At 40.8% G+C, this 12,738-nt stretch overlaps 1 protein-coding gene across 1 annotated transcript in view; it reads left to right on the top strand.

The window, feature by feature from the left end:
• Positions 1-10,247, top strand: part of Tcf12 (transcription factor 12) — a gene marked incomplete at its 5' end in the record, with an annotated part of 38,811 nt that extends 28,564 nt beyond the window's left edge. Inside the window, 3 exon segments of the mRNA XM_040739605.1 lie at positions 857-1,089; positions 4,641-4,794; positions 7,915-10,247. Of these exon segments, the coding sequence (XP_040595539.1) occupies positions 857-1,089; positions 4,641-4,783 (376 nt within the window).
• Positions 10,248-12,738: the final 2,491 nt, after the last annotated feature.

Genomic DNA, 12,738 nt, shown 5'->3' with positions numbered 1-12,738 from the left:
GCAGAAGGGTCAGCAATGATGGAACTAAAAGAAGCCATGACCCTTTCTTCCATTTACACACCTCATATAGCGCTCCTTTGCTTTTGATATTGTCACAGCTTTCAAAGCCAAAATGTTTCTCTTGAGAAAAATGAGTTTTTGCAGTGCTGTGGTTTTAATATATGACTTACTATGTGACGAATGTAAATGAGAAAGTAAACTCATTTGGAGAATTCTGAGACCAGTTCTAGTCATCTTAACTCATGGTTTTGTTATTCTGAGCAAATTTTAAGAGATAATTTGCATCCTGTCTTCTCTCCATGTTCATTAAGAATCAATAGACTTTCCTCTAAAGGGCCAGATCATCGATACTTCAGTTGATGGACCATGTTGTCCCTGTCACAACTACTCAGTTCTACTGTTGTAGCACCAAATAGCCAGATGGATGGATGGATGGATGGATGGATGGATGGATGGATGGATGGATGGATGGATGGATGGATGGATGGGGGAAAATTGGGAGATTTGAAAATTTTTGGGGGGAGGACCTGGTAACACTGAGACTGCTGTGTGGATCCAGTCTGTATAACAAGATAGTAGAATTATGTTTCTTGTTTATGAATAATTTGCTTTCATGAAAATGCTTTTATTCTAAAATGTGTAATGACAGATGTATTAAAATCATGGTACAGCTTAACTAAATGACTTTCAGGTACAGTGAAGAAAGAAAAGGAATATCCAGTCTCAGCTACAAGTACAGCAGTTGCTCTTGTCTAGTAGGGGTTGTAATTTCCATTTTTACCTTTATGCTTTATACTTTGGCACAGTCAGCATATCTGTGGAGAAGCTCATAGACACTGTTTCTGCTGTTTTCCAGCAGTACCAATGAAGATGAGGATCTGAATCCGGAACAGAAAATTGAAAGGGAGAAGGAAAGGCGGATGGCTAACAATGCTAGAGAGCGCCTGCGTGTGCGGGATATTAATGAAGCATTCAAAGAGCTTGGCCGAATGTGTCAGCTTCATTTGAAGAGTGAAAAACCTCAGACAAAACTCCTCATTCTTCATCAGGCCGTGGCAGTCATCCTTAGTCTAGAACAGCAAGTCAGAGGTAAGTCAGTCCAGCAGAGACAGACAGGCAAACATTTGTTAACTGCTTTGCTTAGGCATATCTGAATACTGCTGTTGGTGCTATCAGAACCCAGCTCTCCCTGTACTTCCCACAAACCTGTAGAGACTAATCCTATGAAATGGAGCAGAGAACAAACAGCATCAGCCTGCTGTTCAGCTTGGAGTGCATTTGCTCCTGTGAACTCAGGATCTGACTGTCGAATTTATTTGTCTAGATCTGCCCTCCTCTCTGTACCATGTTGTATTCCTTCCTCAGCACTAGGTTTCCTTACATGTTTTACTCTGGATCTACAAATGCTGCTGGTTAGTAGGAGGATGACCATGCATGGCTCCTACCTGTCTTTACCACACTGGGGTCCTTTACACCCATGTCATATCTCTGGGCTGTTTTTCAGGGCTGCTTTATTGATCTCTTTTAGAAATGCCATAAACCTCTAAGGCACACCCATGTGTCACATATGTGTGGTTTGAAAGGGTTCACACTGTTGACTGAGGCAATTATTCTGTTTCCTTTATTCATGAAGTCTGATGGGATCCCCAAAAAGCTTTAAAACCTCATTTTTTAGGTGTATTTGTCATAACACCTCTTCCTTGCTGGGCAGTTATCAGATAGTGGACACTCTGCCCTTGAGGTCCCAGCATCTAGCTTGTGTTTCAGCAGTCACCTATATAGTATTTCAGTGCTAATGTTTCATCTGCAAACTTTTTTGCAAGGAATTAATAAAGGTAGCTCTGGATCCCAAACTTGATACTAGTCTCTTTGCTTGTAACTTCCTCTCCTGCTTTCGTTGGATTATCAAAATGTTTATATTGGGTTTTAAGTAGAGTAGTGTAGGTATGTGCTTGCAAACTACAGCCATGATCCCTCAGCATCACTAAAGATGATAGATAACTCAGGGAATCACTGGAACAAGCCTTCATAAAAACTGTTAGCAGCAAGCTAGAAATTCTTCAACTCTATGTTCCTCCAATATGTTTGATGTGTAGGAATGGTGCATAGTCGCCCTGTTCCTAAAACAAGGTATGTGCTCATCTTGTTCAAAACCCTAGAAGTTTATGTAGAGGATAAATGTTCATGAAACCAGATCTTGAAGAATTACAGCCTCCTGTGAAACACAGAAAGGCTGGTGTTGCTGACGTGATGGTAACAGGCACATTGTTCCTTCCTTAGCCAGCCATTCTCATTCTTTCATGGCAACACCACCCCCTTATTGCTTCAACTGTAACTGAATGAACATTTGGCCCCACTTTGAAGGCAACGGGACACCCATATGCATTCTCCCCTCGATTTTCAGCCGGGGATACTTTAACTCTGGTTTCACCAGCAGTTTACTGTTAAAGCTGCCTTCTCTCTCCTGTGAAAGTCTGAGTGCTCAGCAAAGCTTCCAGAATGTATTCTTGTTTAGCACCTTTTCATTCCCACCATGCATTAGAGGTAAAAGACAAGAGTTTTTTAAAACCTTTGGAAATGGAAATTCCTAGTCTCAATCCAAGCCATTAAAATGAGAACTACTTCGTTATTTGGAAAAAGTTAGAAAGCCTGCCTTTCACAGGTGGACCTTGTTCATTTGTAACATGACTCTGCAGCAGTCCTCTGCAGGCACTTAGAACAGAAAACCCAAGTCTGAGAGACCATCCAGGCTTGTCCAGCTACCTCATAGCTGTCCTGTTGTGAGTCTAGTTCTGAAGTTTTCACATATTTGAGCTGTCTGTGAACTTCTTTACTCATCAGAGATGAACAAACTTCAGCTACACTGAACTGCAGCTGTGCTAGGGATTGCTTTACTCTCAGCTAGGCCTTTTCTTCCCTTTTTAGACTATAGGCCTCAAGTCCAGAGTCTTTGCCCTACAGCTCCTTTTCAAGAGCTCCTTGAAAAGCATTCAGATGCCCTCTACCCATTGCCTGGCTCCAGCATTTGAGACAATTGATAATGTATTCATTTAGGAAGACATGCTGTACTTGCAGTCCTGAGCCCAGTAGTTTCTGTAAAGATGTATTTGTTTACCTGGTTTAGTAGGCCTAGTCTAGCTCCTTTTGGTTTACAGTGGTTCTCCAAACTGAATCTGACCAACCCCAACCTGGAATCTCCCAAGGCAGGCAGACCTAGGGCTAGCAGTCTTTCTCCCCTGCCCCATGTGGTGCACACCTTTTATCCCAGCACTGAGGAGGAGGCAGGGGCAGAGACAGAGGCAGGTAGATCTCTGAGTTTGAGGCCAGCCTGGTCTACAGAGTGGGTTCCATAACAGCTAGGGCTACATAGTGAGACCCTGTCTCAAAAAAATAAATTGCATGCCGGGCGGTTGTGGCACACGCCTTTAATCCCAGCACTCAGGAGGCAGAGGCAGGCGGATCTCTGTGAGTTCGAGGCCGGGCTGGACCGACAGCCTCCAAAACAATACAGAGAAACCTTGTCTCGTAAAACCTAAATAAATAAATAAATAAATGGCAGTTTCTATTAATATTATACTCATTACAGTTTTAAATGATCCCTTTGTATCCATTAAGGCATTTTGAGTCAGTTTATAAAAACTGATGTGTATGTCACTTTGCCCCCTATAGCATATGCTTATAACAGAAACATAAACTAGGTAATAAATTCCTAAGCAAGATACCTTTCCACTTCTTTTTTAAAAGATGTATTTATACATTGTATGTATGTAATATGTATGTATGTATATATATGCATTTACATTTGCACACCAGAAGAGGGCATCAGATCACATGAGTCTACAGTTATAGACTCAGGGCCTCAAGAAGACCACCAACCAGTGCTTTTAACTACTGAGTTATCTCTGCAGACCCACCTTTCCATTTCTTATGGTAGCCCCTATTCTTTTCACTTCTGAGAGATACCTGCATTACACATCATACCTTATCATCTTGGCTGTCTTCTAAAACAAGTTTTAGCACCTTCCTTGCTATACCAAAGCCACAGAAAGAACTCTGTCATCTTATTCTATGTATACACCAGGATAGGAAAGGAAGGAATGCCATGGTCATCTGTTTCCCTTGCATTCGTGTGTTTCCTACAGAGGAATAGTTTTCTGAACTGGTAAATGTGAGGTGCAGCACAGATGTCTTTCCAGGTATAAAGAGGGTATCAACCTTCATATCAATTAATGTACCCTATCATAGCAGGACTCTAAGGCTTGCCAATAATTTGTTTAAAAATTAACATGTTGATTTCAAACAAACTAAACCCTAGAAGACTAAATGATAATCAAAAAATGATACAAAGTTGTCACTAAGAATTCTGGCATCTCATTTAATATGAAGTTGGAGCATATCTTGGCTGCTGTAAATTAGGAGATTTGATATAAAAATGAAATTACACAGATTGATCATTCTCATTCAGCTTAAGACCCAACAGGCTTTATCCTTATCAGGAAGAGAACCACAAGTTAAAGGCTTGCCTGGGTAACAGACCAGTCAGGCCTGGAGATCCAATCTCAGTGCCATTTACCCAAGCCCTGTCCCCTGCCCCTCATTCTGCCTTCTTACATGCTGATAACAGTTCTCTCCTGCTGTAGAGAGGAACCTCAACCCCAAAGCAGCCTGCCTTAAGAGAAGAGAAGAAGAAAAGGTCTCTGCTGCGTCAGCAGAGCCACCAACCACGCTGCCCGGAACCCATCCTGGGCTTAGCGAAACTACCAACCCTATGGGTCATCTGTAAACATCAGCCAGGTACGTATGGGTCTGGGAAGGAAGTGCAAGGAGATCGTGGTTAAAGCTGTGGAGCAGCTCTCTGGCAGGCACTGGTGATTGTAAAGGTCACATATAATTTGGAATACAGTGAACTGTGTGCCTTCCTGTTGTCTCATCAAAACCAGTGTCATTTTAGACCCAATAACTGTTCAAATCATTGGAATAGCTTGTGCCAGATCTTTGGTTTAAGTCAGCACGTGTACTCATTTTCCAAAAAGACAATATATATCACAGTGATACTTTTCTCAGACTGTCTCTGCTCCCACCCTTGCTCCACGTTCTTCTATTGACAAGTACTGGGCCAAACCATGGAGCAATCTTCTGCTAACTGTCTGAGTCAGGCTCCTCTCTATAGGACAGTTACTGCACATTTTCACTTGAATCAGTGATACAGTGTAAAATGCAGTTGCTGTGCTTTTAGTTATGAATTTAACATCCTCTAGAACCCACTGGTGGAACTATAACTAAATATTTTTAACAGTAGCATTTTAACTAACAGCATGGGTTAAGAGTAGAACTGATAATTTCATTTTGGGAATTTTTCGTTTTAGCTTTTGTTTTTCTTGAGACAGGGCCTTACTATGTAACCCTTAGTGCCCTAGAACTCGTTATATAGACCAGGCTGCCCTTGAACTCACAGAGATCTGCCTGCTTCTGCCTCCCAAGTTCTGAGGTTGAGGGCATGTGCCACCACTCCCAGCCATAACTTCATTTTTATAACCTGCCTTTAGTATTGCATAGTTCTTAAGTTTTTTTTTTAAACAGATCTAAAATAGTAGAGACAAATGTGTAGAAGCAAAAACAGTATCAAATGTAGTTTCCTTTGGTTAGCTTTGTGACTATCTCATTTTGAGATGAAAGTTAAAATTTGATAGAATAGTTAGTAAGTAAACTGCTCTTCCATAGGATTTGGTTTATACCACCACTACTAGGATTAGATTAGATTGCAGTTGAAAATGCATGTGGAGAAAAAAAGGAAAAAAAGTCAGTGTACTATTAGTCAGTTTTCATTGCAACATCAGTACCCAGGAGGGAACTCTAGCCACTTCCCCACAAATATCAACAGTCATCAGGTAGGTTTTCATGTCACAGAGTCCTCAGGTAAGAGCTTGCTGGGTCACAATATAAGGTGAGACTTATATTCTGTGGAAAACAATGTTGTGGGAAAGTAACTGACTCATCTGTTTTATAAACAAATATTGGTGTCTTCAGATAAAAACATGCATTGTTTCTCAGCGCCGAGGTAACTTTTTAAGTTGATAAGTCTAGAAGAACAGTGATAGGTTACTTCATACTAAGCTCAAGTACTGGGTTTCCCTCAGACTGTCGAAAAGAACATTTACGCTAGACTCAGAGCCTGTCTTGTCTGTCCTCCCCTCAGTTTACTTTCTGGTCTTTTCCTGTTTTGCTTTCTGCTGCTTTGGAATCTCTAGCCTTATCTTTCTCTATAATAGGGAGATACTCTCACTGAGGGGCCCCTGAAGGGTGCAGTGGTTATGAGTGTATGCCATGTATGCCTCAAACCTTTGTTCACTCCACAAAATCCACTATAGGTACACAGTGGCAAAGGTGTTTCTGCACATAAACTACTAGTAGTAATAATTTAAGAAACATACAAAAAATATCCAACAATTTTCCACCAATGTACAACCAAGTAGCTTTTAATAGTTTTCTAGCCCTAAGAGTATCACCATTACCAAACAGTATGGTCTATTATCTAACAAGGAAGTGAAAGTATGATTCTTCCTAAACTGTTCCATTGTAAGTGAATTTAATAGAATTTTTCAGGTTACTAATACATATATTGTATTGGTAACATATGCATATATAAAACTTGAACTAATAAGATAATTTCTTAAATTCTCTAGACAAATATTTAGTGAAGACCTACCGTGAACCAGCAACTGAGACTTCAGAACTTTCTGTTTAAAAGAAATGAATATATAAACAATCAACCCAACATGCTGGGCTGGGGGCAGCAATGAGGGAGTGTTGTGATCACAGTACTGAGCAGTCAATGAGCAGAATCTGAGGTTAGACGCTGCCAGCTTACCTGTTCCCAAAATGGAAACTTGTGTAATTAGCTGGCTAAGCCATGTGTCAGTTCTTAATAATAAGCTCTCCTGTACATGCACAGCAGGTGAAACTCTGGCAACCACAAACTAGTTCCTTTCTTTGGAAGCTTCACTTTCCATGATTCCAGTTACTTGTAGTCAACCAGTAGTCCATAAACAATTTGCAATGAAGGCTGGGTGTGCTGACACATCTTTTAATTCCAGTATTCAGAAGTAGAGGCAGATGGATCTCCATAAGTTCTGAGCTAGCCTGATAGTCATAACAAATTCCAAGCCAGCCAAGGATACATAGTAAGACCCTGTCTCCAAAAAACAGGATATACATATATAATGAAATTAAATTCCACCCTGCCAAGGAAATGAATTCTTGCTGTCTAGTGTGCATACTGTATATACACTACTCACCTGCTACACACTAAGTAGCCATTTTGATTATCTTATCCACTGTCATAAGTACTTGTTGAAGCAGTCCCTATCATGCTTAATAGTGGCCCCAACGGGCGTTGGTGGCACACGCCTTTAATCCCAGCACTCGGGAGGCAGAGGCAGGTGGATCTCTGTGAGTTCGAGACCAGCCTGGACTACCAGGCGAGTTCCAGGACAGCTTCCAAAGCCACAGAGAAACCCTGTCTCGAAAAACCAAAAAAAAAAAAAAAAAAAAAATAGTGGCCCCAAAGCATAAACTTACAATACATTGTTAGAAGTGTTCTATTTTACTGTTTTTATTGTATTTTATTTTGCCTAACTTGCAAACTTTATCCTAAGCTTTCATGTATAGTAAAAAAATCTTAGTGCAAGTAAGATTCAGTACTTACACCGTTTCAGGCATCCAGTGAGGATGCTGGGTCATGGCCCCGTCACATGAGGAGGTACCTCTGATACCTTAAAAGAAAGAGGCTCTTGTGTAAGTCACTTGGACTAACTTAGTGCAAACCCAGATATAATGAGCAACAGCTGGGATTTTGGGGCGTGGTGTTATGTTTAATAATGGCATACTGACTGTCCTCTTCTCTGCCTGCCACAGTTCCAGTGTCAGCAGTAGGCTAGATAGAAGATGACCTCTCCTCATAAAGACTTGGACAACTCAGATTATCTGAAGACACAAACCAACCTGACAGGAAGGAGAAGAAAAACAAAACACTTGAAGCAAGAAACTCAAATATAATCCTATGATCAAAGCAACTGGTCAACACTTCCATCAGAAGTGAGGATAGGAAGCTCATGAGAGAACGCCGGCCCATGAGGTGTTTACAGCATATCATTCTGCTGTAAGCAATGTGTCGCTTCTGCACAATCAGAGACTGTCTCATCTCTCCACTCAACGTGGAAGTTGCCTTGTGCCTAAACTGAATTGACAAATGCATTGTAACTACAAATTTTATTTATTGTTATGGAACTGTGAGGTCTACATATAAAGGGAAAAAGTTCATGTGGGAAGCTGATCTACACTCAGCTGATGCCAGCATTGTTAAAGCTGTTCACAAAGCAGTGGCAACCATTGGCCCTTAGCATTCCCGGCATACCTGTTAGTGTCTTAAAAAGGAAGGGAGTCCTTTGTTGCCCTCTCCGACCTTCGCCATATGAATAGTGTTTTCCATGAAATAGGAAAATATTAATTGGTATAGCATTTCTCTCTTGTTTTTTCACTCATTTTTATTTTCTCTTTGTGGGTGTTCTATTTGATCTGAGTCTGCATAGGTTATGGTCACAGTCCAGAACCCTCCTTACAGCCCTGTGTGCTTTGTTCATGTCCTTGCAGTGGTAAGCAGACACCATCTGTGACCATAGCCTAGCTAAGATTTTGAAAGGGGAAATTTTGTCCCCTGGATTTGCCCCCAAATAAACATTGCTTTATTTCTAATAATCACTAAGACTTTTCAGGCTTCTAGGTTTCATAGTAAAGCTATAATAGCAAGAAGTGTAACTTACAAGGGAGAGTCTACTTTTTAGAAATTGCTTTGTTTTCCAAGCAGTAAGTACTACATAATATAGTACTTGTAAAGTGTTAGCTGTAAGTAAGCACAAAATGCATTCAGTACAATACAAAGATGACTTTTCAGGCTATGATCATGGTGAGTAACAAAAGCCAGTAGTCACCGGGACAGGCAGTGTGATGAATGCACACAACCACTCTGAGGCTAATTACCTATGGAATCTAAGAGCAATGGTCACATTTCCTTATCCTAGCCTTTACTTCTCTGTCCTTTGGGTGGCTGGTCAGTGAGGGTGTGAGGCAGGAGGGTGATTTAATCACCTGCAAACCACCTGCCCCCACCTCAAAGAGAGCCGGATTAGTGCTGAGCTGTACTTGTTAGTTCATCTTAGCATTATGCATTAAAGAAAGCCCCTCTGTCTCTAATCCTTCATAGTTGTATTTAAGACACAGTAATCACTTTGAACTTCCATGAAATCTGTCTTCCACCACAGCAGCCCTGGGAGAGAAAAACATGCTGAACACGATGGTCTTGGCTAAGTAATTCCATAGAGCCAGTATCAGTCGCAGTCTGCACACAGAAGAAAAATCCCAAGTCGTTTTGTAACTTATAGACTCCGGAGAATTTGAAAGAACAAACTATTAAGACAGCACTTCAGATCCTCCATCAGGACTTTCTAACAAGTCGGACTTAGGTGAATTTAGTGGACTTGATTTGTATACCTTAATTTGCATATGTTCTCCAGTTACATCAGACTCTATCTGTGGCCTTGTTCTTCATTTCAGTGTTAATCAGCTAAAACAGAAGTTGTTGCTTATGATGTATGAGTGAACATAAGCCACTGCCTGGCCTTTTTTCTTCAGAGCTTGTTGTCTTTTTCGCTATATTAGACTTTGCAGTATGCCCAGAAGCTTTCCTTCATAAAATAGAAAGAAAAAAACATTTGGCTTATTTTTCACTGTAGCTAGTCTTTTATACAATAATCTTGTAAGAAAATTTCTTGAATTCTAAATATTACTCTTTCTAGATTTTTGAAATCAAAAATTTTCAGTAAAAAGTTTCTTACTTTATTTTATTATATTAGGTAGTTAAAGAAAATGTAGGGTTATTTACCATAACCTGTTCATTAATATCAGAAATTTACAATAGCATTTTAAGAGCATAGTAGGTTCTAGCATACCGTGTAGTTCCTATGGAGTATTGTGAGAGCGAATTGTTGGAGATGAGCTGCTTTTCATCTTGTTCTCCAGTTTCCATTGTTGGTTTATTGCAGATTTGTATCCTGTGTCAAATTCAAGGTATTATTGATAAACCTTTTCAACCAGCAGCAAGAAGTTCAAATTTTTTTTTCTGTCACTGTAACAGAAAACACAGTATGTATATAACATTTATGTAGCAATAAATGTGCCATCCTTTTTTTTAACATAGTAAACAGTGAGTTTTTTACACTCCTATTTCCCACAGAATAATGTATTTTGTTTTCTTTTCTTTACCTCCTTCCTCCCAGAAAGACTCGAACTGCTTTTCCTGTCTGCACTAACTGTGCTTCACGGGTGACCCCACAGAACACATGGGGCTGGGAGAACTAAGATGACACACCCCAACCCGAACAGTTCTCCTCTTGCCCTCTCTGCTGATGCTGGCCTCTTAAGTCTTTCCTGAAGGTAGAACAAACAGAAGTCCATAGTAAAGAAAATCTCTTGCAGATGTAGAGAAGAATGAAAACAATGGGAAAGGACTTCAGATGAGGGTGTTTTAAGTTGACAGCTCTTAAGCACCTTCCTAATTTTTTTCTCTCTCCTCTCACCTACAGCCAAAAATAAACAAGCAATCAAACCTGCCATGATAGGGAGATGGCAATATTATTAAAGGCTCTTTCATCCATTTTTAACACCACATCCGTCTATGCATGTATACATGCACGCACTGAACAGAAAGCCTGAGATAGGGACCATCTGGTGGTCATTTGCATGAAGAAGGCAGGAAGCACTTCTTTGGGTGGCTTTTGAGATTTGATGTTCATTTGAGACCCAGCAGATCAGTTTACTTCTTGTGTGATTTGATAAATATAAAGTTACTAGTTTGATTTTGTACAAAATGATTTAAAAATTCCATGTAGGAAGAAATTATCTGTTAGAAGTAAAACGAGATCTGGAGAGCTAGTCACCTTACCTCATTAACAGGTCTGTCAGAATGAGCCCAGAAAAATCCTGTGTCCAGGAGCTCTTAGAGCTGGTCAAGACTTAAAACTTTTCCTACAAAAACCCTACCTGCCTTCAACTATTTCCCCTCTGTACAACTTCTAAGGGATTCAACTCAGTGGTTTCATTTTCTATGTGCATTTCCACTAATTTCTCTCAAGTTAATGAATTCTTGTTTCTTTTCCTTAGAAACTCGATTATTTTAAATAGATATCACATAAGGAATGGGTGTGCTCGAGCTCTGTGTGTGTGTGTTTGTGTGTGTGTGTTTGTGTGTGTGTGTTTAGCTAAAGAGTGTTAGTTTTGGCATCAGTCAGTTGATTCAAGTCCAAGTTCAACATCTAATTAACTCTATTTTCGTATCTGGAAAATGGAGATCTGTACAAGAGTTATGTAAGTATTGAATGAAACAATGTATGCAAAGCTCTACCATGGTTCCTATCACATAGTAAGTACTCAATAAATTATGAATATTTTTTAAATAAATAGTATTTTAACCAGTTCCTGGGTGATTCCTCTTCAGCTACACTGGAAAGTGACTTGTAACCCCCAGGAGATAGCAGGCTATATCTGTGGGTTTTCTCTGTGTAGCCTGGTAGTCCTAGAACTCACTTTGTAGACTAGGTGGCCTCAGACTCTGGAGTGTTGGAATTAAAGATGTGCTCCCAGCGCCACTACACCAGCTGAAGATTTACTTTTTAAATCTTCACAGTAGAGTGAGCCTGTAGGCTTTGTCCAGCACCATTGTGGGTGGGTAGTTCTGTCAGTCTGGGCTCCGCCAAGCAGACGCCAGGGGCAAGTTCAGGGTATAAAGGACTTATAGGAAGGGGTGAGTAGGCACGGGTGGGTTAGGGTCTTGATGCAGACCTGACCTCTGGGAAGAGGGCAGACAATCACAAATGGTCACTTGATTACATGCAAAGGCATGCACAACCCTGCAGGAATTAGCAGCAGAGGACTGTGCCCATTACAAAGCTGGGTGTTCAAGTCTGAGGGCTCTGAACACTGCAGCAAGATGTTACAAGTGGCACAGCTAACAGCAACTTCCCAAAATAGTAACCTTAAATGGAGGCCTTGAAGTTAAACTACCACGTCTTCCAACAGTGCCTATACAATTAGCACAATAAAATGAGGCCTTCTGAAATCATTGAGAAGGAAGCAGACTTCAGCAGTCTGGTGCAGTGCTTTTCCTTGTGGCGCTCCACAGCCAGAAAATGTGGTACTCTACATGTCTAGAAAAATGAAACCTGTACTTCTAAGGTGAGTAAATCTAGGTACAACCTTCTGTGGGTTCTGTGCTTCCTGTTCTGGAGTCCTTCGCAGAACTAGATGATCCGCTCTGCCCAGTGGAGGGTGGACAGTGCATGTCTTTGGGGCCATCTGTGCAAAGCCTATTATTTCCTTGTTTGGGTGTTTGCCTATGAGTGCCCTCAGGTCCTACAGTTCTGTGGACTCTTGAGCCTAGAGATAGGAAAGTCCACTAGAGAATGTATTCATAAGGGCTCAGTCCCAAGCAGCAGCACCGTGTGAGATAGGTGTGGTGGTGATGCCTCAGGAGGTAGAAGCAAGAGGATCAAAAGGTCAAGGTCACCTTCAACTTACTTGGCGTTTGAAGCCAGCCTAACATATATATGAGATCCTGTCTCAGAGAAGTTGCAGATCACAAATGAACATACAAAAGGCATCCATGTTTCTATCTAAGAGTTATCAAAG

This window comes from Mesocricetus auratus, unplaced genomic scaffold, assembly GCF_017639785.1.
Source record: "Mesocricetus auratus isolate SY011 unplaced genomic scaffold, BCM_Maur_2.0 Super-Scaffold_100691, whole genome shotgun sequence".
Lineage (NCBI taxonomy): Eukaryota > Metazoa > Chordata > Mammalia > Rodentia > Cricetidae > Mesocricetus > Mesocricetus auratus.
The sequence above is the reverse complement of the archived record's forward strand: the minus strand, read 5'-3'. Positions and strand labels throughout refer to the sequence as shown.